Source organism: Penicillium pulvis (assembly GCF_028828015.1).
Source record: "Penicillium pulvis strain IBT 33274 chromosome Unknown contig_12_segment0_segment0, whole genome shotgun sequence".
Taxonomy (NCBI): domain Eukaryota; kingdom Fungi; phylum Ascomycota; class Eurotiomycetes; order Eurotiales; family Aspergillaceae; genus Penicillium; species Penicillium pulvis.
The window spans coordinates 1,450,537-1,477,905 of record NW_026643072.1 but is presented as its reverse complement, the minus strand read 5'-3'; the positions used below and the strand labels follow the sequence as shown (position 1 = coordinate 1,477,905).

The following is a 27,369-nucleotide window of genomic DNA, read 5'->3' as shown; positions in this document are numbered from 1 at the left end:
TCGGGGTAGGGCTTATTTCCGCCACACGTGCGCCATTTCTGCCCGGACCAATGTCATGAGAACGATCTTTTTCCATTGTTAGCCAGAGCTACTATAATCTAATTTTTTTTTAAACTCACTAAGCTCATATCTGCCCCCTTAGCCACTCGAACTCGAAACACTGATAGATCTCGATCCCGGACGAAGCGCTTCGTGGTATTATTTGTGTGAAGTGTGATTTCCGCAATAGTGACATTGCCTATATTGACGTAATTTGTTGAACCTGTCGCATCGCGTGGTCGCATCTCAACATCCGTCCCAGTGCTGAGGATTTTGGCATCAATAGCAGTGTGTTTGGAGGTGAAAAACCTCTCATGGCCTAACTCGGCGAGTTTATTGCCAACTGGGTCTTGTACGAACCATCGCATCCTGGGATCTGATGGATAGCGTCGCAAGTCGAAGACACGATTTCCTGAGGCATTCTTAAGAGGTCGTCGGAGGCTCATTGACTGGTACGCCCCTGGACCTTCAACGTAGAAGACCTTCTCACCATCATCTGTGGCGATCGTAGTATTCTGAAGATGGCGGTCAAAAGTTCGTACCCACAGGACAGTCTCTTGCTCAGTTATGTAACCATCTAGCAAGGAGACTGGCGAGGGCGGACCATGAAGTTTCGCATCCATGTTGTTTGAATGAAAGTGTCTCACAGAGGCCACTCAAGTCTGCGCTTGGATGTATCAGTCAAAAATGAATGGCGAAGTGGAAAAGAGGGATCGCGGCAAGAGAGTTGTGGGGTTGGGGCCACTGATGATGCAGGTGAATGCATTGATCGGAATATGTATTGCGTAAAGTGCGAGCTTCTAACTTAACGCTGATCATGGGGCCACGGGGGCCGAAATTACGTACGCCAGCGGCAGTGTGTCGATTCTTCCTGAAGATCACTTTACTTGACCCACTTGAGAACTTGCCATCCCCACTTAACCTCTTCCATAAGTACCATGATGTTATTTTCGTTATAATTCAATGCGCTGGCCCCTTTGACTCACAAGTACCTGAACTTGGTTGAGCGAAGATTCACATCTTCGGGTTACTGGGACCTCACAATTACCTACCTTGAGGTATGTATGGTCAGAGCATATAGGTTCGTTAAAACACTCTAAATGAAAGAAGAGAAGACAGGACAAGTCCTCAGCGTGTGAGATAACCCAAGTCCAAAAGTCATACAAGCTTTCCCCATTACGAAGGTTGAGTCGGTCCTACACTTGCTCATATACAGAATCTCTAGCTGTGTCGTTGAGCCATGTCGTTGAGTCACTTCCTCAAACTTCCGTCACAGAAATCAAAAAGATTTAATCTGCGTTTTTGAATGATTCCAAACTCAGTACCTTCTACCGTAGATTTTACCCTCATAGGTCCCGAGGCTCACAGCCAAGGTGAGCTTGAAGGATGTAACCTCAATCATCCAAACAGACATTTAAAGTGTGCTACTAGAGGTACTAGAAACGCGAGCAACCATGTATGTATAAAGATTTAATCCAAATAATTGGTACTAATGACCACTATAGGTAGCAGGATATAGAAAAGAAGACTATTTTTCCACCCAATGCCTCTTCTCATCTATCAAACAAGATCATCAAAGCCCGTGGCCCGGATGGTGATCATAGTAATAGAACTAAGGGAGCGAGATCGGTAGAGATGATCTTATATTATGGGTGATTATTGGAGAGAAGAACGAAGTCAGAGGGGGAGGCGCTAATCTAATAGTCTAGTCTAAATTTATATCCTTAGTAAGGCGAATCACGATTTTGCTATCGCCATAATCGCAATCATTATGATTAGTGGTGTTGTCGTGCCACTTCTTATATTAGGAGCGCTATGTCCGCATATAGATAGTAGCCTTACCGCCGGAAACCATATTTCGATTGAAATAGTAGACCATTTCTTATCTATCTTCAAATAAGCACTTGATTCCTTGTTAAAGATTTGTTTAGAATGAGCTTTCGTGACCACATAAAGAAACATGAAACACAGGGTTTTCTGTGTCGATCAAAGGTCTGCCTATTGCTGCATGTAGATGGCTGTTATCTCCTAAGGACCCCATTAATTTGGTGAGATATATAAGCTTGTTTAACTTTAAATAGGTACATACGACCATAGGGTGTGGAGAACAGGGCTTCCCGTCCGCTCAGCCGTACTTAAGCCACACGCCGGTTAGTTAGTAGTATGGTGGGTGACCACATGCGAATCCTAACTGTTGTATGTTTTTGCTCACCTCGTTTATTGATACGTCAAGCAAACCTCTTCAGTCCGTACCCTTGAGCTATCTTTTTGACCCGAACGCCCTGCACACCATGTGTTATCTTCCCCCCTTTCTACCCTTATCAGTCGTGATTTGGGCTTATCTTAAACTAAAAAGATGACGAGGGCTAAGTCCTGAGCCCTTCCTGCATAGCCTTGGTAGTGTATGAAGCGAGTCGAGGTCGGATAAATGCCGGGTGAAATTGCAATATCAAGTATTTCGATCGAGTAGCTTATCTATTCCGTGATCCGATTGCCCACTGGATTGAACTCCTAGAAAATACGTAGCCTAAAATTGACCAGTAGTTTCCACAATCAATGGTCCATTTCGGGCTTCCCCTCAGCAATGCACTGGCGGAGATCCGACTGGAGGTCTGTATGAAGCCTTAGGCTTGATAAGCTAAATCTGGCTGATTGGACGTTTACTATGCTCTTTGCAGGTCCATAAACGTACGACGCGTACCCCAAGGAGGCTGCAAGTGCCGGCATGGCGGAGAATCGACGGGGGGAGTAGCGGATTTAATTACCGAGAGGGGCTACCCCAAACTACTTAGGAAATAAGACTTTTAACCAACAACCACGTATATCAAGCGTATCAGTTCTCAACGATATTTCTTTAGAATGAATATAGCTGGAGTATGAAGCTTGGTTTGAAAAAAAAAAGAAAAAGGTCCTAATGTTACCGATATATACACTCATTAATGCTTGAAATATATGTCTTGGACATAACCACCTATAAACCTAACAAAAATAATAAAAATACAGGGGTACACTTAGAATAGTGTAAAGAATATATATCTATCAGGAGGATTCTAGAGAATTCATGGGTGTTGAAAGATCAAGTTGTAATTTATCAAATCCTCTGTTGTTTTGGGTGGCCTTTTCGGCAGTGAAATACGTCATATGAATATTCAGGCTTGGATAAACAATCCAACTGATTGCATGATCAGGACCGTAAAGTGGGATCTTGTAAATATGCACGTACGTGCACCTTAGCTCCGCTTTGGCCTTTGACTTGTACTAGGCTCGTGGCTTAGAAAAATATCGTTATCATTTGATACGGCCCAACTTACATCTACCTCTTTGACTGCCACCACATTACTACCCGGGAGTCCACTCAACTTGGGAAGTTATCAGATGAGACTTGCTAAAAATTCTCAGAAGGTGCTCATCAATTTTTGGCTTTAACAATAGCGCCTGCACACTAGCTTGACTTCAAGCCAGCTAAGGCGACACGCACTTGGTTATCAGGGAAGCTAGCCTTCGGATGGTAAACGCTCAGATAGTTTTCGTGGCGCGATGATTCTGGGAGAGAAAAGCCCCTTGATAGGCTACTGATAAATCCCCTTATCATGCTTTCATACTCTAAGAGAATGGTACAATCTGTAATTATAATCCAGATATACGTAGTAACCCACCGAAGCTCCTGCAACATGGTCTATAAATTGCCTATATATACTGCATTTGCGTAGCCTGCCTTACCCTAATTTCTTTTCGTGCGGCCTCTGCTTTCCCTTGAGTCAGAAGTAAATCATTTTTGCATCATTGCAAATATTGGGAGCAAATTAGCCATTACCTTCATCCTCCGCCAGACCATACTTTGCCCCAGCTGAGAAGGCAACACCATGTCCTCTGTTGACAAAATGGACGATGGCTCACCAGAGCAAATCGTCTATGAGAAAAACGTCATGCCGGTCACTGTGCACAATTTCGATGAAAAAGTGCACGATCTAGCCGAGAAACTTGTGGCCAGTGGTGATGAAATGGCACCGATTGAAGATATCGAGTACGTGATGGACAAGATCAACACTCTGACCATTGATGAGTGCAAGACTATCATCGAAAATCTTCTCAAGGACCATGAGTATGACTACAATTTCGGTAATGCCTTGCGAGAGAAGCTTTCCCGCCTGATTGAGGGACCTTCTGAGGGGCAAGATCCCGAGGAATGGGAGCTGCAGCTGAAGACTGAGACTGCGTTGAATCACTTCTACTCGCCATACCCAGAGGTGCGAGCCGTTTCTACGCCCACGGATGATCCGAACATTCCTTGCGAGACCATCCGTGCTCACTTGCTTGGCTACATGTGGGCCGTTATTGCTCAATTCACCAATTCTCTTTTCAATTCGCGCTATCCTATCATCACTCTAGGATCTTCTGTGGCGCAAATCCTGCTATATCCATGTGGTCTATTCCTTGCAAAGGTTCTCCCAGACTGGGGATTCATGTTGGGTGGCAAAAGAGTTTCTCTCAATCCTGGTCCCTGGACGTACAAGGAACAGGTGCTTTCCACAATCATCATCGACGTTGGTTTGACTTCTGCCTATTGCTTCTGGAATATTCAGACCCAGACCGTCTACTACAAGGACACTTGGCTTACCCCGGGATACGAAATTCTACTCTTGCTGTCAACCCAGCTCATGGGACTTGGGTTTTCTGGACTGCTTCGTCGCTTTGTGGTTTACCCAATCGAAGCTTTGTGGCCCAACATCCTGCCCACTTTGGCCCTGAACAGAGCGCTACTGGTCCCTGAGAAGAAGGAATTCATCAGCGGGTGGAGTATCTCACGGTATAAATTCTTCTTCTTGGTCTTTTGCAGCATGTTCGTCTACTTCTGGTTCCCAGACTATATTTTCCAAGCTCTGAGCTACTTCGGATGGATGACCTGGATCGCACCAAACAACTTCAACTTAAACATGATAACGGGCTCCATTAACGGCCTCGGGTTCAATCCTATCTCGTCATTTGACTGGAATGTCATAGCCGTGTATTCATACCCGCTCACCTATCCGTTCTTTGCATACACCCAGCAGTTTCTGGGCACACTTTTGGGTGGTTTCATCATCATCGCATTGTACTGGTCCAACACCAACTGGACAGCGTATCTCCCTCCAAACTCGTCTGATATTTTCGACAACACTGGTAACTCTTATAATGTTACAAGGGTGATCAATAGCAAAACCGGAGCTCTCAATGAAGAGGCCTACCAGGCATACTCTCCTGCTTTCTACAGCGCGGGAAATCTCCTGGTGTATGGCGCATTCTTTGCTTTCTACCCACTTACGATGGTCTTCATAGTCCTGGACTCCTGGCGACCACTTCTCAGAGCTTACAAGTCCATGACGGGGGCTGCTATCTCATCCACTAGGAGCCTCGTCATCGGTCTCAAGAATGCAACTAAATCTCTTGTCAAGGGCAATGTGCGTAAGGCAAGTCGACATTTGCACAAAAGTTTGAATGAGGGCAGCTCGATTTATGACGGTTTTGATGACCCATTCACCAAGCTGATGCGCAATTATCCTGAAGTCCCTGACTGGTGGTTCTTGATTATCGCTTTGATCGCTTTCATCTTTGCCATCATCATTTTAACTAGCTGGCCTCAGCTTGGGGCTCCTATCTGGACTATCTTTTTTGTAATTGGTCTCAATTTGGTCTTCCTGATCCCGATGTCGTACCTCTACGCAATCTCAGGTACAACAGAAGGGCTGAACGTCGTTACAGAGCTTATCGTTGGATATGCTCTGCCTGGACATCCAGAGGCACTGATGTTCGTGAAAGCCTTTGGATACAACATCAACGGCCAAGCGGATAATTACATTTCTGATCAGAAGATGGGTTTCTATGCCAAAGTGCCTCCTCGAGCCATGTACCGTGGTCAAGTAACGAGCGCCATCATCACGGCCCTTGTCGCCTATGGGGTTGTGCAATTCGCCGATAACGATATTCCGGGCATTTGTACTTCGGACCAGCCTTCTGAATTCAACTGTGAAGATGGCTCAGAAATTTACTATTCATCATCGGTCATCTGGGTAAGATATTGCTTGTATTCCTCAGAGGCCAGATCATGAAGCTAATATCACTTCAGGGTGCTATAGGTCCGACGAGAATCTTCAACCAATTCTACCCAACTATGAAATATACTTTTCTGCTGGGATTCCTCCTTGCGATTGTGTGGTGGGTCGCGAAACGATTTGGATCGTATTTCCGGGACGCGTGCAGGTCTAAATTGCCTGACGGTATTTTCAAGCCGATCAATGCGTTGGTTTTCACACCAATCTCGTGGCTCAAGCACGTCCATCCATCACTCATCTTCAATGGATTCTTGTGGTGGGCCCCCGTCAACCTTACTTACTTCATGGGTGGTCTCTACATTTCTGCTACTTTTATGTTCTACATAAAGAGGTACCAGACTCCATGGTGGGAAAAGTACAACTATGTCCTCGCGGCGGCTCTCACTGGCGGTGTCGCATTCTCCGGCATTATTATTTTCTTCGCCGTACAGTATCATCCAGAATCGATCAGCTGGTGGGGTAACAACGTGCTTGACGCGACAATTGACGGCGGTATTGGCCAGCAGGCTTTTATTACCGACCTACCTGTTAAGGGATATTTCGGTCCCGACTCGTGGTCGTAGGGTACAGTAAGGACAAGATTTGATATATTGTTTTTCAAATTAAATAACGTCGCCACTACTTTGAACTGACGTGCGGGTTCAGCTAGTATAGTGGCAGATTGAATTCGTCACCCAGTGAGTAGGACTTATAGCAGAATTGAAATCAAGTTCACACCGTGTCAAATCTGAGATACTAGCCAGTAACTGATTTTGAAATTAGGTGTATCATAATGGGGCTTTGCATCAGAGCATTCCAATACAAAGTTGACGAGAATAATGCCAATCTTTCTAAAGAAGACCTATTCCTTTCTCTTCGTCCAATTCCTCGTCTCCTGAAATGGTGAGTACTAAGGCACAACAGTAGCAAGAACAGTAGCAAGTTCGTCCTACACGAACCTAAGGGCGTGAGAAGGGATAGGGGAACGTCAAAGTATTGAGTATGGTTGGTTTATAGAGCGAACTACTAGTTGGTCAATTTCTGAAGCACTCGAACCCACTTGGTGAGAAACCCATTTTTAAGACTAGTGAAGAGGTGACTCGCCCACTTATGTCATCGGGATGGCGTAAAGTGTCCCGATCAGGACTAGCCCGATCAACCTTTTTGACGAAAGGAAACAAAGTGCGCGATCTGGCATTGATCGACTATGTGTGGATCTTGATGTCTCAGATCTAACGAATGAAAATACATCGAGATCCTGATTACATGATTATCAACCAATCAAGCCTCCGCTCAGGTGATTTTGGTTCGCAACAATCAGATTGTCGATCTTGTCTCTTCGTCAATAGTCCTAGGACCTTGGATGACTAGACCAAGTATTAGGGTATTTGGGCCCCACTGTCCCACTTTCAAGACTCGACACTGGGCACTCAGTCGATGGCTGGCTAAGTGAGAAAGGGATGTCGATCATTCCATATTCGATGTCAGGTTACGGATTTACGACTACAGTTACTTTGTATATTACGACAGTGTATTGTACGCGTATTACCATTATCGTCGAACAGAGTGGGACTGGAGAACAAAAGCCCTTCACCCTCCCGAGTCTTCATGGAACATATATGATCTCATGTCTCCACTTCGAACGCCTCAACTTTCAATTCTCCTTTATTCTTGCGATTGTTTCCCGGTGTAAACTCGGCTGTCTAGTGACTTTACGAGACAACCCCCAATCTCTCTCAAAAGCATACGATCTTTATTCATCGGGAATCATACTAGCAAGGCTAATCTGAAAGAAAGACAGCTCTTTTATTCCATGTAATATGTCTTCATCGCCTTTCATTGTGACGGAGCACACCGTCGATACCCAATATATACGCGAATATCCTCGAGCTACGACGACTCAAGACGCTCCACTAAAGCTGATTGTCAAGAAATATACCCCAGTTGATAATCTCGATCCCCAACCTGGGGACGTGACACTTGTTGGATTCCACGGGGCTGGAATACCCAAGGTATGGAAGCACCAGTTTTGACAAGATTCATCGTGTCTATAGGCTAAACCTATTTACAAAGGAGCTATATGAACCATTATGGGAGGAAATACTAGCCAGATGCAAGCGCGACAAAATTGGGGTCCGCGCCATCTGGTTCGCCGATGCTGCCAATAAAGGGGCCAGTGGGATCTATAACGAGAAATACCTAGGAAATGATCGTGAGTCTACCTACGCAATGTCTTGCGGGAGAAGCCAGCCACTGACTTCGTATGCTCATGAAACAGCCGGCTGGATGGATCATAGCCGTGACATGCTGCTCATGATCAACCACTTTCGCAAAGAGATGCCGCAGCCCATAATGGGTGTCGGGCATAGCCTTGGGACTACACAATTGTGAGACTAGATCCACGCGAATAGTACACAAGTGTTGATTCGTAACTAACATTTACAGAATATTCCTGTCCATGTTGCATCCGCGCCTTTTTACTGGTCTCATCATCATCGAGCCATTTTTCGCCCCCAATATGGACAAGAACGACTCCCCGCTTCTCGTCTTGTTGGCTCTAAGTAAAAAGGATGTCTGGCCATCACGTCAAGTGGCTGCGGAGAAGGCTCGCAAGGTCTTTCCTCACTGGGACCCGCGCGTCTTTAGTCGCTGGGTTCAATACGGTTATCGTGATCTTCCAACTCTTCTCTACCCGGAGACAGAAAATGGAACCTCGGGTACCGCAGTGACTTTGTCGACGACTAAACACCAGGAAGTTCTCATGTACACGCGGCCCAATCTTGATCGGCACCAAGAGCTTGGTTTGCCTCAAACAGGTGAGGACGATGAGCGTCCCCCGCCCCATGATCCTCTGTTCTTCCCGGACATCCTGGGTAAATTGCCCAAGGGGTATCAATTCTATCGATATGAGTCCATTTTAGCGTGGAGAATGCTGCCACATCTGAGACCAAGTGTTCTCTATATTGGAGGGTCCAAGGGCACCATGGAGAAGTCAGGAACGTTGCTTAGAGGGGCAAAGCGGACAGGTACACGGTGGGGAGGAAGTGGTGGTATGGAATATGATCGGGTAAAGCACATTACGGTAGAAAACGCGGGGCACGATGTACCCTTGCAAAAAATTACCGAGACTGCTGACGCGATGGCTTTGTGGATCGCACAAGAAGTGGAGAGGTGGAGGGACAACGAGAGGCGAATTGCTGCTGGATGGGATGGGCTTTCTGCCAGGGAGAAGGCGGTTTTTCCAGATGAGTGGAAGGACGCGCTCAAAGCGACGCCTATGGGTCCGTGGGCCAAAAAAATCTTGTCCAAGCTGTAGTGGCTTATTCAGTAGCTGATTTAGAAGCCGAGTCAGTGGCTGGATGAGTCTAATGGCGAGACTTCGGGGCGATCGGAGACTCAGACTTCGGTCCAGAGGGTCCTATGATACATCCTATTTTGGGGGCCCCTGGATGTTTGTCTACGATTTGATCCCCCAAGCAAGATATATCCACCTCGTTCACCTCCGTAGAGTCTGAATCTCCAAACATGGAATGGCCATTTTTTTCCAGTCGTGAAAGCGTGTCATCGAAAGGCTGGATACCCCGTATCAATGACGCGATTTTGTGTTTGAATTTCTTCTAATGAATTTTCCGCTACAATCGCGCACACAGAGTTCGGAGTACGATAAGGTCAAAATACTAAATAGAAATGAAAATGGCGTAGGCTAAGACTGTGACCAGGCTCGTGGGACGATTACAAGCCCCACGAAGGGCTTTTGGGTACAAGATCGACAATGTGGCTGACCCACTTATCACGCCATTGGACCTCTCAACCTTGATAAGGGAGAAAATAGTGGATCAAGATCGATCTGATCAAGGAAGCGTGAGCTCTTCTAAGGCTCTTATTAGGGGGCAAACAATCTGAAGGTCATACTAGTCGAACTTAATCGACCGTCAGCTGAATGATCATCCTCAGTCAGTTCTGCAGTGATCAAAATTGTATTGTACAGTGAAAAGAAAAAGAAATTTGGAACAAAAAACAAACAAACAACGAACCAAGAAATGGATATTCAGGGGTGCGCCAGAAATGAGGATTGTCAATTTAGCTCAGAGAAAATCTCCGGGTTACCACCGGAGCTATAGACTAAGCGTGCAGCTAAAATCCCACTTTAAATTTTTGACTCGTTCACCAAATATGATTTGTGAGCACACGAATCCCCAATTTAATCAGGATTGCCAAGACGAACCACAGCGATCTCTCGCTGAAATTGTAGGTATTTACTGTTACGAATCGTGGTGTCATGTTACCCTGATACGCACTCATCAATTTCCTAGGGGGAAGGAGGGGCCTCAAATTTGACTTGCGCCACCTTACATGGTATTGAAACCTGTTCACCATGATGAGTATCTATGTGGATCTAAGATTGGGCCCACATAGTAGATACCAGTAAGATCACACGCCTAGGCAATTGGAACCTTCCATGTGAGATACACAAGCTATGCAGATCTCCAAGCTTACTGTGGTCGGAAAATTACCATATATCAACCCATGAGGCCGGTACCCTAGTGGGTCAAGGTCAATCATCACATTCACTCGGAAATTCTTCCCTCGTCGATCGATTCTCATATTCAACAGACAGCAGCAGATGAACTTCATCGGGCTTTCTCAATGTATCTCAGCCTTCTTGTTGTTTTGGTCCTCGGTATTAGCGCTGGGACATGGCAAGTCTCACGATCAATTGCCGCCATCCGCCACCGCAGGAGGCTAGCTCAACAACATGGATGCCAAGCTCCTCCATCTCTGCCTCAAAAGGATAAAATCCTCGGAACTGACGTTTCATTCGAGGAATACTGCAATTTTCGCAGCAACTCATACCTGGAGATGTTAAAGGAGCGATTTGATTCGTGTGGACATACATGGGCATGTACGAGCATGGGGCGAACGAGCGTGTCTACGATCGATATCGAAAATATCAAAACCATCCTTGTGACCGATTCCCAATTATATGGGCTGGGGAGAACGAGAAGCTCGGTCTTGGGGACAACACTCGACCACGGCATATTCACTTCGGAGGGAAACGAGTGGAAGTTCTTGCGACGTATGAGTAAGCCTGGGTTCTCAGCGTCCCATGTCAGTCTCGAACCTCACATCCAAAGCCTGGTGTCTCAAATTCCCAGTGATGGCTCACCCGTTGACCTACAACCGCTTTTTCATGACTTGACTCTGTACAACGCCACCTCGATCTTCTGGGGTCAAGATGCGGTCAAAATGCTGGATGCTCAGCAGCAATCACTCTCCCGGCGAATCAATGCCGCCATCTGTAAGGCGTTCGAGCACACTCAGGAAGTGATGGTTTTCGGTCCTATGGCAAAGTTGCTTCAGTCCTCGTCAACAGAGAAAGCTATCAAGCTCGTCTACGACTTCATATTTGATAATTCGAATGCTGCGTTCACATTGAAAAACCATCCTGCGACGCAGCACATCGCTCACGATAAGACGGTATCAGGGCTATTCTATGATCAGTTTGGCGCCCATGGCTTCGATACGGCCCATATCCAAATAAGACAGATGTTCATGGCGGCAGAAGGCACTACGGCCGAAACATTAACGCATCTTTTCCTTCTTCTATCTCGCCATCCACGCGTACTTGACAACCTACGCGCCGAAATCACGTCCCAGCTCCCGAATGGCACTATACCAACAGCTTCTCACCTCAATAGTAAATTGGAATACATGAATGCTTGCGTGAAAGAGGTTTTGCGACTCTACCCGACGGTACCTTTCAACAATCGCGTCGCTCTTCAGGATACCGTCCTCCCTAGGGGCGGAGGCCCGGATGGCTTATCCCCCATAGTCGTTCCAGCTGGCTCGGAAATATCCCTTCCGCATTATCCCCTTTATCGACGAAAGGATATCTTCGGAGACGATGCTGAAGAATTTGTGCCGGAGAGATGGTTGTCTTCCGACGATGATAAATCCTCTGAGAGCTGGTCCAAACAGTCTGAAAATTACCTCCCTTTCAGTATTGGGAAACGCGCATGCCCTGGGCGACAAATTGCACTTGAAACGGTGCGATATGCCACAGTGCGGTTGATTCAGCATTTTCCATACATCTGCGATGCTTCTGGAGGACGACCATGGCAAGAAAATTGCGGTGCCACATTACAGAGCAAGCATGGTGCTGTTGTGTCGATGAAGGGCAAGATGGAATTCGATAAATCTATAGACTCGGGATATGGCTCTGACAATGTTTCGTAATTTTTACTGGGAATATTGTTAATGTTATGACGTTTGGTGCGGAATGTTAGATTTTTGAGTTTTGCGACGCTTAGATATGATTTTAGCGTATGATAGCATTGCTTTTCACCGAACACGATACCATTCATTATATTTCATTAGACTAGAAATCTAACGCCGATCGATCGAAGGCTATTTTCTATCCAGTGACATCACTTTTCTTCATGCTAGAATCACGTGGGAGAAAGAAATCTGCAGTCCTATTCCTGACTCATGCGGGTAGCATCACCCCAAACAATTGGTATTATCGTGACCGCTAAGCGATTGATTAGAATGGCCAACTATGCTACTCACCTGCTCGGACAGACTGTGTTCTACACACTGGCGACGCTAGGACTCATTCGTTGTATCATCAACGGCCTCATTCATGGTGGAAAGCCTCTGAACAGACAGCAAAAGGACCACCTAGCTACAGGTTGAGATCCCTAACAGAGTTGTTGAGACCTTTGCTAACCGTAGTAATAGCACGACAAAGCTTCTGGGACCTCTCCAAGCAGCCAATACCTGGGTTTGACCATGCATTCATGAAGCTACGAAATGGACGAAAGCTGCATTATATTCATAACCAGCATGCGGTCGCCGAACCCAAGAGCCTGATCATCTTTTTTCATGGATTTCCCGACAGCTGTGTGATGTGGAGGCACATTGTCTCACACAAAACAATGCCCAAAAACAGCATTATGATCTGCGTGGATCTGCCAGGCTATGGGGGCAGTGATAGCTTCGACACGTACGATACAAGCGTTCTCGAAACCCTTTGTGAATTTTGCATTAGCATCCAGGGAATTTTCCACGCCAAAAGGCTGAAAACCCTTCTTGTTGCTCACGACTGGGGATGCAATCTGGCGATCCGTCTTGCTACGGAGGCCCCTAGTGTTGCTGATCACTTTGTGCTAATGAACGGACTTTTTGTCAGTATATATGGGTCCAGGCTATCGATAGGCTGTCACTAATTTGATTCATAGACCGATTTGGCCATTGAAAACTTTACTCGGCATGTTGAAATGCTCCGCGGGCATCTATCCCAGCTTAGGCTCTGGAGATCGTTTCAAGTATCTGGATTGCTGGTGTGCCAGATATGGCAATTGGCATATATCTTCACTTTTGATCTGTCAGAGAAGATTGTAGGCCATTTTATCGGTGCTTGGAACGAAATGGCCGTTCTTCGAGGGCTTGTTCGAATGGCAAACAACCGAAACTTCGATTTTGACTTTGTTCAAGCAATGGCTGCTTCCCTGGGTCCAACTGAGTGTGATGCCGAGACGAAGACGACGGTCCATTCCGAAAGTTATGGCAGCACGGTCAAACAGCGCGCAAGGTCACCTGCAGCTCTTCTCTGGCAGATGACAGGACTTTATCGCAATGGCGTTCTACGCGGCACTTGGTTGAAATCAAAAGAGATCCTGGAGTCGATGCGAGAAATCAGGAACCAACCACACACAGCTAGCCCACCTGGTGCCGAAACCAATCAGTCAAGACTACAGGTTCCAGCAACTGTAATCTGGGGTATCAGGGACCACGTTCTGATGCCGGAAATCTGCCTTGATAACGTCCATAGATACTTGGCGCCGGGAAGTGAAGTGATCAGCCTACCTAGGACCGGGCATTGGGTTCCTGTCGAGACAGAGAGTATACGTGTGATTCTTCAAGTCCTACGGTACCATACAGATTCTCATCGTCAGGAAGATCGTTTGTCTCAGGATGCACTCAATGGGCGGTACAAGGACGCGAGACTTGTTATAAGGACATAGATGCACTACATCTAATGCGGTCTGGTCATGGTCTTTAACCTGTTCAATTTAATTTATGGTGCCTATTACGGCTTCTACTGGATCTTCTTGGGGCCACTTTCCTGGCCCATAACGCCCGTTCTACCGTAGCAGACGAGATTATCTCTCTCCCACATCAATGCCACTGCTGACCCAATAGGCCCTGCCAAAATGGTCAACAAAACAATCTTGGCCCCGAAAACACTCCAATTGACTGGTTCACCACCAATCTTACATGCCCTCACATATAGAGTTACCGCCCAGATCTGCATACAAGCCGACCCAATCAGACAATCCCACCTCAGGAAATGATGCGCTGCGACACTGACATCCTCGACTGGGAAAACCGCGGAGTTCCAAGGCGAAGGCAAAAGGAAAACCTTCGACGGGTGCAAAGCCTGCACGTACCGATCGTGAAATAGTGCCGGTGCCACAACAGTTGCTAAGGAAATAGTCCACGAGATAAGATGCGCTACGGCGGCATACACGAAGGCAAAAGCGTAGACACCGCGATGGTCGGTGGAAATATCATCTCGAATCCATGGGCCCAGAAGATAGAAGGCCAGTGTAGTCATGGTCCCAACAGATATCGCCCATGCCTGCCAAACAGCAATGAAAATCTGCTTCTGGTCCGTACTGATCACATTTGGTGCGGGTAGGACCATTAGAATTGAAGGAATCACATAGCCAATTGCATAGGCAATTGGAATAGCCAGTCGGATGATGCGTGGAATCCGAATGTTCTGTACGGTGGGTTGTGTGGCGGTGATGGAGGTCGCTAGATGAAGACCACAATACAGGGGACCCCACAGGGCGAAGGTCTTGAGCTGTGCCATGACGCCAAATATCATAGGACTACATTCGTTAGTTTCTGTATCATCAATAGCGACCAATCCCTTTTCTTTCTTCGTCTAATGGAACAGTGGTTGTGAAGAACGTGGGGAGAAAAGGCCGTACAGGGACAATAAACTTACACAGTAATTATTTTCCACCGATTTCCACTTCTCCAAGCTTCCATAGTCACAAGAGCCCATGCTGACCCGAATGATCCGGAAAACCCTACTGTATGCAGCAGCAGCGTCGCATTTTGCCCATCTACCGCAGGATAGAAAAACGAAGTAAGGATCATGAGTTCACGATCAACTCGCGCAATTCCAGTGAATACTGTTTTCAAAGCATAGCTGGAGCCAGGAAGACTCTTGGATATAATAGCATCTCGAATGAGAACGCGGATGCCACTGTTGCGCACGAACTCGATATTCGCATAGTAAACAAGAGCACTGAGCAAAAGAAAAATATACTTCATTTTCATGGTCGTCGACTATCCGTTGGAGTCCAGCGAGGGGTTTACGTGAGAGGACCTGAAAAAGTGAATGAGGTTCTGAGGCCAATTTTTTGTGGTAACTGGATCGTAGATCATTGCCAAGGGTGATGTTCCTGGTACAATTGAAAATCTTGGAAGTGGAGCGATCGCAAGATGAATCCCGAAATCCCGGTACAAACTTGTAAGTTACAATACAATACGCTGCCATTATTCCAGGCTTGTCCATGACCTACGCAAATACAAAGCATATGCCGATCACTACCTACACATAATAACCTAGCTTTTCGAGATCTACAGTGGCGTGCATAAAGTTTGACCCCTCGACCGCCTTTTCCTATCGCCCACCTTGTTTAGTTGACCGCTCTTAAGCACTATCATAGATGACCCAAACACAAGAAACACGTTCCATTGAGCATATTAAGTACGCGTCTAGTTCGCATATGATAGTTACCGACCATGATACATGTTACGTTTCAAGAGATCTGGCTGGCAAAATATGGTGGCAGTCAACGTACCCCACTGTATCCACTCGTGAAATGATATAATACATGGTCGTTGTATTCAATGGAGATAGAGCTGAACTCCGCCATATGTAGTAAATTTGGTGGCTTTGGAATTGTGGAGATGGAAGGAGTTTGGGAGTACTTCTTTCAGAAAGAGATCGACTTGTCTCAAATCAAGAATGCCTACGGAGTAAATTTACGAGACACAGAGCTGAGTGTGGAGATTGATTATCTCCCAATCGACGAGATGGCGTGCCACTTTCGTAACGAGTTCAATTTGGTGTGTTCTAAGCCCCATTCGCGATCCTGTGCTATCCGCTGGATGAACGCGTCAATCGATTCTCATGTACAGATTTTCACCACAGTTTAGCCCTATCTATTGCGCACTCACCTTCCTCACCCTTGGGCGCGGCATGCGGTGCTCACACGTTTGCTGAACTACTTGGATAACCAGCGCAATTGAAGGATATAGTCCTTGCCATTAGCTTATTTAATACATACGACCATAGGGTGTGGAGAACAGGGCTTCCCGTCCGCTCAGCCGTACTTAAGCCACACGCCGGTTAGTTAGTAGTATGGTGGGTGACCACATGCGAATCCTGACTGTTGTATGTTTTTGCTTTTTTGTTTCTAATCGTCTAAAGATCGGGACTTCAAGACATCTTTGCCCGGGTGCAGTAAAGACTTCATAATGAACGTGAAAGACCGAGGTCTCATGCAAGCGGAGTATTGTCATAGACCTATGACTCCGGTAAGCATAGGCATGCTCGATAGACAATCGACAAGACACAATCTGCTACTCTGGACCATCCATGAACCGCACTATCAAGCACTCCATGAAGTAGGATTTAGTGGCCCCAATGAACAGTATGGGATTAAATGACTGGCGGAGGGCAATATCTCACGATTGGGTATGACTTATACAAACAAGGTTCTGCTCCAAAGTTACTACTGCGTGTGCTTCTTGTCTTTCCTTTTCTTCCTTTTCTGACAGTGCCCAGCTGTGATTGCCAAATCTTTAGTACCAAGTATAGTGGTGGGATGTGTGACAAGTGGTGTCTTTGCGGCCCGAGGTGCCGTTTTCACCTTGGGTAGATAATTGTACTTGCCGGAGGCGACAGCCCGAGTATACTCACTGATTGCCTAGGGAGGACTTTGCTAGCTCGTCCATTCTAGGTTCATGCATTCTATCGAGTGTGCGAGAGGCATTTCCGCAAGAGAAGCTCCTCCGGGAACCGTCATGGAATGAAGTTAGGAAATATGCGCAAGCCAATCATTATCTGCGGCGAAAAAAAGGATGCTCCTGACTGTTTATTCTCCAAAAGTGGATATTTCGGCTATCAGCAGTCGATTCAAGTGGGAGGAGTTAATGCCAATGCTTTCATAATCACTAATGCCGATTTTCGGCTGACCTTTTCAGGAAAGCCGAAGTTTCACCCGAGCTGACTACATTATTGTACTGGTTCATGATCCTAATGAAAAGAAAATATACTTGGATCTTCGCGTACCAGAAAGCTCATGCTCCCCGGAACCCTAGACCGTACCCCGCTCCGGAACTATAAGCTCGCGGCAATGAACAGGCTGTAACTCCACATATCCCAGAGTCCCAGAAAATATTAAGGTACCCTTCACTCCAGGCCTGCTACGTGCTACATAGTATAATCTGTGAATTGCCGTCTCTCGGGAGCATCCGTGGACTTCTCCCCTCTTCCCCTTCTTCTCTATCTTGGAACCACGCGATTTCATAGAGTTTCCATCACCCCTACTTTGATTCTTCTCAGATCAAGACAAACGAGATTAACGGTGAGCTCTTGCGAAGGCTGAAGCGCTTGTCAGGATGGTATTTCTACCTCGAAAACATTTAGGGTCCATTCCCGACAACATCCCAATCAGTGAGTTCATGCTCAACGAGAAATATGGACGGGTTCCGCATGACCAGTCCCGGGACCCTTACACCTGTGGTCTGACCGGCAAGACATACTCATCGCAAGAGATGGTCGACCGAGTCGACTTTATCACTCGTGGCCTGAGTAAAGAGCTGGGCTGGGTCCCAAGCTCTGGATCAGAATGGGATAAGACAGTTGTTGTTTTCAGCTTGAACACTGTATGCCTCATTCTATTTGTGAAGCTTTCACGCTCAATTCGAAGCTGAATCTTTCTTGTGATAGATTGACACCATGATGTTAATCTGGGCTATTCACCAGCTCGAGGGTGTTGTGGCGCCAGCTAGTTCATCATATTCAGCGAATGAGTTGAAGCACCAGCTGCTAGACTGCAAGGCAAAGGTCTTGTTCACTTGTGTTCCCTTGTTGCCGATCGCCTTGGATGCAGCGGCCAAGGCTGGCTTCTCGAAGGATCGAATTTACTTGATTGATGTGCCGCAACAAATCCTCGGGGGTACAAAACCACCGTCAGAGCTTAAATCTCTTTCTCAGATTGCCCAAGCTGGAAAGTCACTGCCACCAGCTGAGCCTGTCCAATGGGGTCTAGGAGAGGCAGCTCGCCGGACCGCATTTTTGTGCTATTCGAGTGGAACATCTGGTTTGCCGGTAAGTTCCGATCTCGAATGAATGATGACTAGAGAATGACACACCACTCACGATGACCTTTTTACACAGAAAGGAGTGATGATCTCCCATCGCAATGTCATAGCTAATATTCTGCAAACCACCACTTTCGAGCAGGACTATCGTGACGCCCAACCCCAACCAGCAAACGGCTTGTACACTGAAATTGGGCAGTGCCTTCTCCCACAGAGCCATATTTACAGCCTGGTGGTTGTCTGTCACTCCGGAACTTATCGTGGTGACCAGACTGTGGTACTTCCCAAGTTCGACATGAATTCTTATCTAGCCTCCATACACCGTTTCAAGATCACTTCCCTCTTCCTTGTGAGTTCGCCTCTCTAAACAGGAACAGAATCCTCATTGATTAAAACCAGGTTCCTCCGGTCATTATCAACATGATGCGAAATCAAAAACTATGCTCTGAGTACGATCTGAGTTCTGTCAAGTCTATTTTCTCTGGCGCGGCTCCTTTGGCTTTGGAGCTAGCGAACGACTTCCTGAAAATATATCCCGATGTCTCTATCCGACTGGCCTATGGTGAGCCAAATCCTTCTACAGTCTACATGATCAGTCACCACTCACATTTCTATCCGTAGGGTTGACGGAAACTGCCTGCGTGGTTTCTTCGAGCCATCCTCATGACATCTGGCTCGGCTCTTCTGGGTCTTTGTTTCCCGGGGTCGAGGCGCGCATCATGTCCCCGGATGGCCAGGAAATCATTACCTATGATACACCCGGCGAGCTTCTAGTGCGGAGTCCAAGCGTAGCCTTGGGCTATCTGAGCAACGAAAAAGCGACCAAAGAAACATTCCAAAATGGATGGATGCGCACGGGAGATGAAGCGATCGTCCGCATCAGTCCCAGTGGTACCGAGCATATTTTCATTGTCGATCGGATCAAGGAGCTGATCAAGGTCAAGGTATGTCATGTCCCTAGCTCCCTGCTGCTAGTCGGGGAGCGTAACTGACTAACCCCCGACAGGGTTTGCAAGTGGCTCCTGCAGAGCTCGAAGCCCATCTCCTTGCTCATCCAGACGTGGCGGATTGCGCAGTTGTTGGGATTCCCGATGACACCGCAGGCGAAGTTCCCAAGGCAATCATTGTGAAGTCTCCGTTCGCCAGTTCAGACGACGAAGCAGCCATCCGGGTCATTAGTAAATTTGTGCAGGACAATAAGGCTCGTCACAAGTGGCTCAAAGGTGGCATTAGGTTTGTGGATGATATCCCCAAGAGCCCGAGTGGTAAGATTCTTCGGCGCTTCATTCGGGATCAAGAGAAAGAACTCCGCAGAAAGGCCGGTGCCAAGATCTAGACGTTTGTGACGCTGATAACGTGGTGTGGAATGGGCTTAGAAAGTCATGAGAGGGATGTATATCATACACGCTCGCGATAAGCTGTTCGACACGGCTTTTGTATATGGCGGCGTTCCAATCTGATGGTAATATATACTTCATATGTTTTGTTCACTTATGGAAGCGACCTTTAAAAGTGTACCGAGAGTGGGAATTGAGTTAGTTTGATGAAGATCCAGAAGATACAAGTAGACATTCTAGTAGGCTATCGATCGAAAACTTGAGCTTGGACTCCTGTAGTACTAGCAGTTGCTTCATAGGGTTCATGAGTTTTTCATGTCTGTGTAATTCAAGCGGCCTCTATGTCCTGACTACATGATCCATTTCTATGTTTATTCTAGTACATACGACCATAGGGTGTGGAAAACAGGGCTTCCCGTCCGCTCAGCCGTACTTAAGCCACACGCCGGTTAGTTAGTAGTATGGTGGGTGACCACATGCGAATCCTGACTGTTGTATGTTTTTGTTTTTCCCTTTTTCTCCGTGTTTACCGATTTATTCATGGACAGATTAAGTTGGCGCCGAGCAGAACTTTACAGGGCCAGTCCTGCAACCCTTCAAACTTATAGTTTAGTCTTCTCATTGACATCCAGAAATAAAGAGAGAGAGTAGAGAGAGGGAAGAAGCAAAAGGAGGTCACCTCACCACTACAGGGTACTGGCTACTAGTGACTCACGCCATTTTTTTTTGGTTGTGTTTTTCCTCAATCTATGTTTAGCTTAGGTCTATTACATCCGAATCACTGGTAGCTCAGGGGAGCTATCGTACTGCGTATGCGGCGATGAAAGTGCGTGTGGCTCTTTTAGCCTTCGCTCATCTTCGTCCATGTTTCTGGCGATTTCTGGCGATTTAGCCGATGAGCTATCTTTATGGGCAATTTTTGCGGGTGCATACCAGCGCCAGCTTCTAGAACCGACAAAAGCCTCCGATTGGCCGGATCTACGTGCCGCATGCCAAGTGGGTCTGCGGCTGCTGACAGCTTTACTAGTCAGGCACGGTGGTCAGGTACCAAAGTGTTTTTTTCAGCCGGCGCTGACGTTTGTGGAAAGGGGATCAAAGTTTAGATTCAAATTGGTTCCTTTCGAGATAGGCATCTCGATAGACTAGCCTAAATGAGCACAGACAAAGGGGCTTGTGGCTTACCTGAAAGTTGAGTAGTGTGTGGGTGCTCGGGAATAATTTCCCCTCTGGCTTTGCGAATGTCAGATCGATTTACAGTTCGAAGCCTAGATCGAGCTAAATCGGACCCGAAGTTCAGCCACATCTCGGCGGAGCAGTTATTTCTCCGACCTTTGGTAGCCCCTGAGCCTAAAACAGCTTGAATTGTCGAGGAGCGCAGATGTCACTAGACCTAAAAAAGAAGTGGACCCATGGGGCAGGTTGCATTCCATTAAACTGCCCGGTTCTGAGATTCACATTCTGGATAATCATATATAGATTAAAGCTGACATAGACGCTATCTAGATAAAAGAAGAACTTGAAGAAATCTATACATAGATCGGCGTGAGGGAGGATACCCCGCCGAATTCAAATTCAATTCATACCAACACAAACTGAACTATGCACCCTATCAGGAAGCTTTTCTCAACTGGCCACAGTTTCCATTGGACGCCTGGAAAGAATATGTCAATTCACTGGAGCCCACAGAAGCATAGCCATAGGTAGAAGACGAGGAGCAGGTGGTTGTCTTGATCATGTAGCAGTATGCGGTGGTGGAAAATTCGTAATAGAAAGTGAAAGCACAAGCCGAATTTTCCTGGCAGCTGATACAGCAAGCTTCAGCGGAGGTTGAGGCAGTCACGGACAAGCTGTAACCGGGAACGGTACCCCAGGACAACGAGTAGATGTACTCTCCTGCCAAGCCGCCATAGTCCGAGGAAAGAGGAGCGCCAGCGATATTGTTGGTAGCGCATGCAGCGTAGGCGGAGGTCGTGCTAACGGCAGCCGTTACGGTCGTAGTAGAGGTCACAGTATCCGTCACAGCATCTGCGGTGGAAGTTTCGGTAATGGTGGAAGTAGTGCTGTAGCTGAGTGTGGTGGAGACATCATCGGGAACGACCACGGAGCTAGTGGTGATGGTACTGGTCTCTGTCACGGTGGTAGAAGCAGCAGCAGCGGTGGCAGTGGCGGGAGCCTCGGTCACAGTTGAGATTGTCGTGGTCTTGAGGATGATCTTCTCATGGCAGACAACCTCTTGGGCGTACCTGTAATCATCCAGGATGGGGGAGCAGTCACTGTCCAGGGAGGGTTCGAAGGATCGCTTCAAAGCGATGGCGGTAGTGGTGGTCAGAGTGTCCACGATAGGAGTTAAAGCATCAGAGGCTGCAATGGTTGAGGTGGTGGTGACTGTGATCGGCGCGGTCACAAAAATAGTTGAGGTGATGTCATCAGGGGTGACAGTCAAAGTTGTAGTATCATACTCAGTCGAAGTTGTTGAGAACACATCTGTGACAGTGCTTGCGGTAGAAGTGACAGTGGTGGTTTCATAGTCCGTCGCCGTCAGGGTTGACTCCGTTGGAGTCACGGTAACGGTGTCATGAATTGTGCTAAAGACCACGACGGGCGACGGGTCATGGATGCGCTGAGTAATAGTGGTTGTAGGTACGGAAGCGACTGAAGTCAATCCAAGACTTGTACTGCAGACAGCCGTGTGGACATGAGCTTGACTGCTGACAGGCACGCTAGAAGACTGGAGGACGTTGCCAGAGGCCAGCAAGGCCCCAACGGTAGAGCGAAGAATCGACATTTTCTTTCGTTCACAGAGTAAATAAAGATGTGTGTGGATTTGAGGATATCCTGGATATCTATGCTAGCTCTAAATACTTCTGGGTTGTTGTTAGGGGAAACTACTTCGCCGGCTATTTTGGCCTTGACCCACGGATCCACTAGGAAATCCCCGAGCCACCCCATCGGGCGTCAATAGTCGATCAAAACAGGAAAAATAAGCAGGGAAATGGGATCTTTCTTGTCGATTTGAAATAATCTTAAGTTCCACTTTGTCGGCGTTGTCCGTGTGCACGTTTACGTTGAACCCTTAGCGATCTATATACAGGAGTCCCGCTCTTGGATTCACGTTTCTCATCAGTCATTCTTTTTTGTCTTTTCTGCTGTTTCATCCCTAGTCACTCTTTTAACATGGGCAACTTGCTGATTCGAGGATGGGTCCTCGCCGCATTGGCTATGCAAAGCTATGCTTTGGCGGATACTATTACTCCGACCACGACTGCTGAACCAGTTGTGACTGTCCAGCCAACTACGACTCCCACTCCTCAGGCAATTCACCACCACCACAACCATAATCATTGGACTTATATTTCCAGGGAATTGCCCAGTCGCAAGCCCTGCAGCGCTCGTTCATCATCAGTTCCCTCTTCCAAGACAACACCAGCATCATCTGCTATCGTAGTGTCATCGTCTTCGCCGGCGATTAGCATTTCTACACCTTATTCAAGACCAGTGCCTACCCACTCGGTGCATCATCATCATCATCATCATCACCATAAACAACATTGGACTTATACTCCGCTTTCGCGGCCACACCGCACTCAGTGCTCATCTTCCACGCCCATTGCTATCTCATCGTCGTCGGCTCCTACCTCAACACCTCTCTACCAAACAACAGCCGTGACTTCTGTGCCAGGACCCGCTGCCTCTGGCAAGCCTCAGCCATCTGGAGGAGCACCTGACCAGTCAGGTAGCCCCCTCCCGGATACTACAGTTTCACCTACAGGCTCTGCTCCTACAGGCTCCGCCCCTGAAGGTTCTGTTCCTGAAGGCTCTGCTTCCACTGGCCCTGCTCCCACTGGCCCTGCTCCCAATGGTCCTATCCCTACTGGCTCTGCTTCTACTGGTCCCGCGGCTCAGTCGACTACTTCCACCATTGTCTCCACTCGTACCGCTACCATCACAGCCTGTCCGTCGGCGACCCCGAACTGCCCGCCATCTTCCAAGACTACTTTTGTGACCACCGAGACTGTGGTAGTTTCGACGACAGTTTGCCCAGTGGCTGATGCTACTCAGACTACAACTTTCCCTGCAGGTGGACAAGCATCTGTGAAGCCTGAGGGACCTGAGTTTACCACTTCCACCGTCTTCAGCACCCGCACTGCCACCATCACTGCCTGTCCATCCTCTGTGACCAACTGCCCTGCGCGCTCCAAGACGACATATCTGACAACCGAGACCATTGCGGTGACCACAACCGTCTGCCCAGTCGCCGATGCTACTCAGACCACATCTCCTTCAATTTCGGGTGGCGAAGCTCCTACCAAGTCTGAGGAGCTTGGGTATACCACTTCCACCATCTTCAGCACCCGCACTGCTACTATCACCGCCTGTCCATCTTCCGTTACTGACTGCCCTGCGCGATCAAAGACAACCTCCATTACCACCGAGACTGTTGCGGTTTCTACCACAATCTGCCCCATCACCGAGGCTGCGGGTGCTACCCAGACCCCGTCTGTTTCTGGATCCACAGGTGAAGGCGCTGGTGCCCAGGACAATGGAAATGGGGGCTCCGAGTCGACTATTTCCACTATTTGGACCACCAGAATCGCGACTGTCACTGCTTGTCCAGCCTCCGTGACCAACTGTCCCCTGCGCTCCAAGACAACCTACTTGACCACCGAGACCGTGGCTGTCGGAACTACTGCAATTGCTGCGTCCGCACAGGCTACGTCTCCCTCCGAGGACGTCACAGTCACCCAGGCTGGCGTTGTGGGTTCTCAAGCTACCGAAACAATCACGGCCGTTCCTGAGGCTACCGCCGGCGCTTCATCTCAATCTTCTGGTGCAACTGGGGGTCAGTCTGGCTCTGAATCTGGCTCTGGCTCTGGTTCTGGCTCTGGCTCTGGCTCTGGCTCTGGCTCTGGCTCTGGCTCTGGCTCTGGCTCTGGCTCTGGCTCTGGCTCTGGCTCTGGCGCGGCTGCAGTATACACCACTCTCTACACTGTCGAGTCATGCGGCAACAGCAATTCTTGCACTCAATACGTCAGAACTGTTGTGATGACGCAGACCAACGTTGCTCAACCCACTATTACCTCCTCCATGGTCAAGCCCGTGTATGGCTCCGGCATTGGCGGCATTCCTACTCCTTCTGCCTCGGCACACGTGGGACAACAGGGTAGCCAGAGCGGTGCAGTGAATGCAGGTGGTGCTTCAAGCACGAGCAGTGCGGCGTACGCTGTCTACACTGGCGCTGCATCCGGGAACCTTCAGTACTCTTTGCTGAAGATGATCGGTACAGCCATGGTCATGCTGGTAGCAATTTTGGCTTAGTTGGTCATTTGAATGGCCTTTATCAATTTCAACTCAATAATTATTTGTTCGATTCGTGTTTTGAATGAATTTAATCCACTAGGATCGTTCGAGTCTCCTCTCAGTTATAAATGTTACGATTTGCGAAGAATGAAATAAAGTGGCTTTTACCATTGAATGACTTCTCTGCGTACGGTCATCGAATCCAAGGTAGAAGAATGACTGAAATAGACCAAGGCACTGGGCTGATCGACATCAAACACGGGAAGGAAGTGTAATAGTCGGGCTGAGGCGGGCACATCGCCGCAGCTTGTCACAGCTCCTAGCCCTTCCTCTTCGATCTCGATCCATTTTTCTGCGATCTTGGCTACAAAATGACTGTTCCATACCCCTTCCTGAACAGCAGCAGTTCGGAGCACGCGTATAGCACGCCGCCGGATGTGTGGGTCGCGGCACTGTGAGGCGACGTTGAACATGGCCGAGATAATGCCCAGATCGAGCGAAAAGGATTTCGGCGACGAGGAAGGCAGGGAGGAGGAGAGCTCGACGATCGAGTCGCCTAGAGCCACCATCTGCTCGAACGAAGAACAGTACCTGTCCAACCAAATCTTTTCGCTGGGGTCCAGCTCATCCTCTGGGCGGAGTGAGTCTAGCATGACAAAGCATTCGAGTTTGCGCAGCTGGAGAACAGCAGCGCCACGCCGTTCACGGGCTGTGAAGGAGGCACCGTGCTTGTGCAAGAATTCGTCCAGACCGGCGGTCCATTGTGCTAGAAGGGAGAGCGAAGTATCGCGAAGAACTGTGGATGCTGGGGTGACATGGTTGGATCTCGCCTGTGTGCTTAGATTCCGTAGCTGTGTGATGTGCTGTCGGTAGTAGTAAGTATAAATCTCGAGCATCTCGCGTGCGTCGGCCAGTGAATGGAATACGACGGGTTTGGAAAAGTCGATGACCAAATCAGGCCAGAGGTCGAAACCCGCTGCTGGAATTCCATTGACGGTCTGTAAAAAGGTGGATTTAGAAATTGTTCCAGTGGTGAGTGAGGGTTCGCTTAGAAGGGAAGTGCATACAACACTAGCCTGGGCCTGGAGACGTGTGAAAAGCCCGCACAGTATGTCCACAGAGACATACGGGGTGCGACCTAAATTAAAAGCCGCAGAGCGACTCCAATTCTTATTCCGAAGTTCACCAAGAATCTTCAGTCCGCTGGTGATATGCGTGATGGCTGAACCGTAGTGACCGCGTAAAGACTAAGTTCCAGCTAGAACACATAGCTCCAAAAACAATCTGACACACGCACGCACCTCAAAGCAAGCGAATAAAACACATGATATCAAACATACGTCGATAGATTGAGATGCGCCGGGTGAAGGCATTAGGCAGCGTATAGCGCGGAGATACTGGCGTAGGGCGAAGGTGTTGTCGGTGGCTAGTACGCGAGAACTAAAAGGAGCGCCTGCATCGCGTTGGAAGTGCTCATGTAGCGAGCCCAGAGCAACTGTGACATGGCGAATGGCCGATTCGTGATGCACAGTCTGAAGCAGCAGACGCTCCCAGAAGGCGCACTCAAAGTCGCCAGCCAGCTGCGGGGCTGTGTTCAGCAGGAAGAACTCAAATGACCGCCTCTCCTCACTGGTAAATATGTCATACGACGGGGTGTTAAGCGGCCGAGCTATAAGTGCTCTTTTGAATACATTTGATTGCGAGGTCGACTCTCCAGAAGAGACTGGAGTGGCTGGTACCCCGTAGCCATCGCAAATGCGACCAGTTGCCGTGCATCGTATACAAGCGGGCCGTTCCTCGCCGCACTTAACGCGTCGTTCTATGCGACTTGGTGAGTAACATTGAAGATCTCCATGTAAGCCGGTCTCCTCACTTCTAATTTAGATCAGCAAGAGGTCTTGTCAGCATGTGGAGGACGGACCTGCAGGTTATACAGCCGGTGCTTGTTTTAGGCCGGTACGCCCGTTGTCGGTTCTCCGGAGTAACACGGGGCATGGCTGACACGAGTGCTGATCCTGGGAGGTGGTGAATGACACAAAGCAGCGTGGTGGAGCACTTTGATCGCGTGGGGGCTGGACTTTGTCAGCGATCCATGGATATCCTGATGCCTAAATGTTTTGAAGCTAACGAGTCGTAAAGTTGAATTCGAATACCAAATCAAGGGTTTGATATAAAATCAACAGTGCTTTTCCATGATAGTATATACTTGGGGA

The 27,369-nt window shown here is 48.0% G+C and overlaps 10 protein-coding genes across 10 annotated transcripts; 6 read left to right on the top strand and 4 right to left on the bottom strand.

The window, feature by feature from the left end:
* Nucleotides 1-12: 12 nt before the first annotated feature.
* N7503_001760 (uncharacterized protein) lies at nt 13-662 on the bottom strand (the record flags this gene model as incomplete). The annotated part of the gene is made up of 2 exons (XM_057061307.1): nt 13-66; nt 120-662. 2 exons carry the CDS (start codon nt 660-662, stop codon nt 13-15), a joined length of 597 nt encoding a protein of 198 aa, XP_056925269.1.
* A 3,240-nt stretch (nt 663-3,902) lies between these two features.
* Nucleotides 3,903-6,685, top strand: N7503_001759 (uncharacterized protein; the record flags this gene model as incomplete). The annotated part of the gene is made up of 2 exons (XM_057061306.1): nt 3,903-6,086; nt 6,143-6,685. Coding segments are annotated over 2 exons (2,727 nt in total), but the record flags the coding sequence as incomplete, so codon positions are not given.
* Nucleotides 6,686-7,927: 1,242 nt separating this feature from the next.
* Nucleotides 7,928-9,423, top strand: N7503_001758 (toxin biosynthesis protein; the record flags this gene model as incomplete). Its single annotated transcript, XM_057061305.1, has 4 exons — nt 7,928-8,119; nt 8,181-8,319; nt 8,386-8,494; nt 8,553-9,423. The coding sequence occupies 4 exons, from the start codon at nt 7,928-7,930 to the stop codon at nt 9,421-9,423; spliced, it is 1,311 nt and encodes a 436-aa protein (XP_056925267.1).
* A 1,331-nt stretch (nt 9,424-10,754) lies between these two features.
* On the top strand, nt 10,755-12,344 carry N7503_001757 (cytochrome P450 52A12; the record flags this gene model as incomplete). The annotated part of the gene is made up of 1 exon (XM_057061304.1): nt 10,755-12,344. The coding sequence occupies one exon, from the start codon at nt 10,755-10,757 to the stop codon at nt 12,342-12,344; it is 1,590 nt and encodes a 529-aa protein (XP_056925266.1).
* Nucleotides 12,345-12,596: 252 nt separating this feature from the next.
* N7503_001756 (alpha/beta fold hydrolase) lies at nt 12,597-14,134 on the top strand (the record flags this gene model as incomplete). The annotated part of the gene is made up of 3 exons (XM_057061303.1): nt 12,597-12,798; nt 12,849-13,294; nt 13,349-14,134. 3 exons carry the CDS (start codon nt 12,597-12,599, stop codon nt 14,132-14,134), a joined length of 1,434 nt encoding a protein of 477 aa, XP_056925265.1.
* Nucleotides 14,135-14,208: 74 nt separating this feature from the next.
* Nucleotides 14,209-15,458, bottom strand: N7503_001755 (uncharacterized protein; the record flags this gene model as incomplete). The annotated part of the gene is made up of 2 exons (XM_057061302.1): nt 14,209-15,007; nt 15,127-15,458. 2 exons carry the CDS (start codon nt 15,456-15,458, stop codon nt 14,209-14,211), a joined length of 1,131 nt encoding a protein of 376 aa, XP_056925264.1.
* A 2,358-nt stretch (nt 15,459-17,816) lies between these two features.
* Nucleotides 17,817-19,857, top strand: N7503_001754 (acyl--CoA ligase; the record flags this gene model as incomplete). The annotated part of the gene is made up of 6 exons (XM_057061301.1): nt 17,817-18,083; nt 18,148-18,528; nt 18,598-18,870; nt 18,921-19,083; nt 19,143-19,465; nt 19,528-19,857. The coding sequence occupies 6 exons, from the start codon at nt 17,817-17,819 to the stop codon at nt 19,855-19,857; spliced, it is 1,737 nt and encodes a 578-aa protein (XP_056925263.1).
* A 1,610-nt stretch (nt 19,858-21,467) lies between these two features.
* N7503_001753 (uncharacterized protein) lies at nt 21,468-22,643 on the bottom strand (the record flags this gene model as incomplete). The annotated part of the gene is made up of 1 exon (XM_057061300.1): nt 21,468-22,643. One exon carries the CDS (start codon nt 22,641-22,643, stop codon nt 21,468-21,470), a length of 1,176 nt encoding a protein of 391 aa, XP_056925262.1.
* Nucleotides 22,644-23,032: 389 nt separating this feature from the next.
* Nucleotides 23,033-25,174, top strand: N7503_001752 (uncharacterized protein; the record flags this gene model as incomplete). Its single annotated transcript, XM_057061299.1, has 3 exons — nt 23,033-23,134; nt 23,447-24,698; nt 24,828-25,174. 3 exons carry the CDS (start codon nt 23,033-23,035, stop codon nt 25,172-25,174), a joined length of 1,701 nt encoding a protein of 566 aa, XP_056925261.1.
* Nucleotides 25,175-25,320: 146 nt separating this feature from the next.
* On the bottom strand, nt 25,321-27,151 carry N7503_001751 (Zn(II)2Cys6 transcription factor domain-containing protein; the record flags this gene model as incomplete). The annotated part of the gene is made up of 4 exons (XM_057061298.1): nt 25,321-26,154; nt 26,224-26,403; nt 26,497-27,031; nt 27,078-27,151. The coding sequence occupies 4 exons, from the start codon at nt 27,149-27,151 to the stop codon at nt 25,321-25,323; spliced, it is 1,623 nt and encodes a 540-aa protein (XP_056925260.1).
* Between the last annotated feature and the right edge of the window lie 218 nt (nt 27,152-27,369).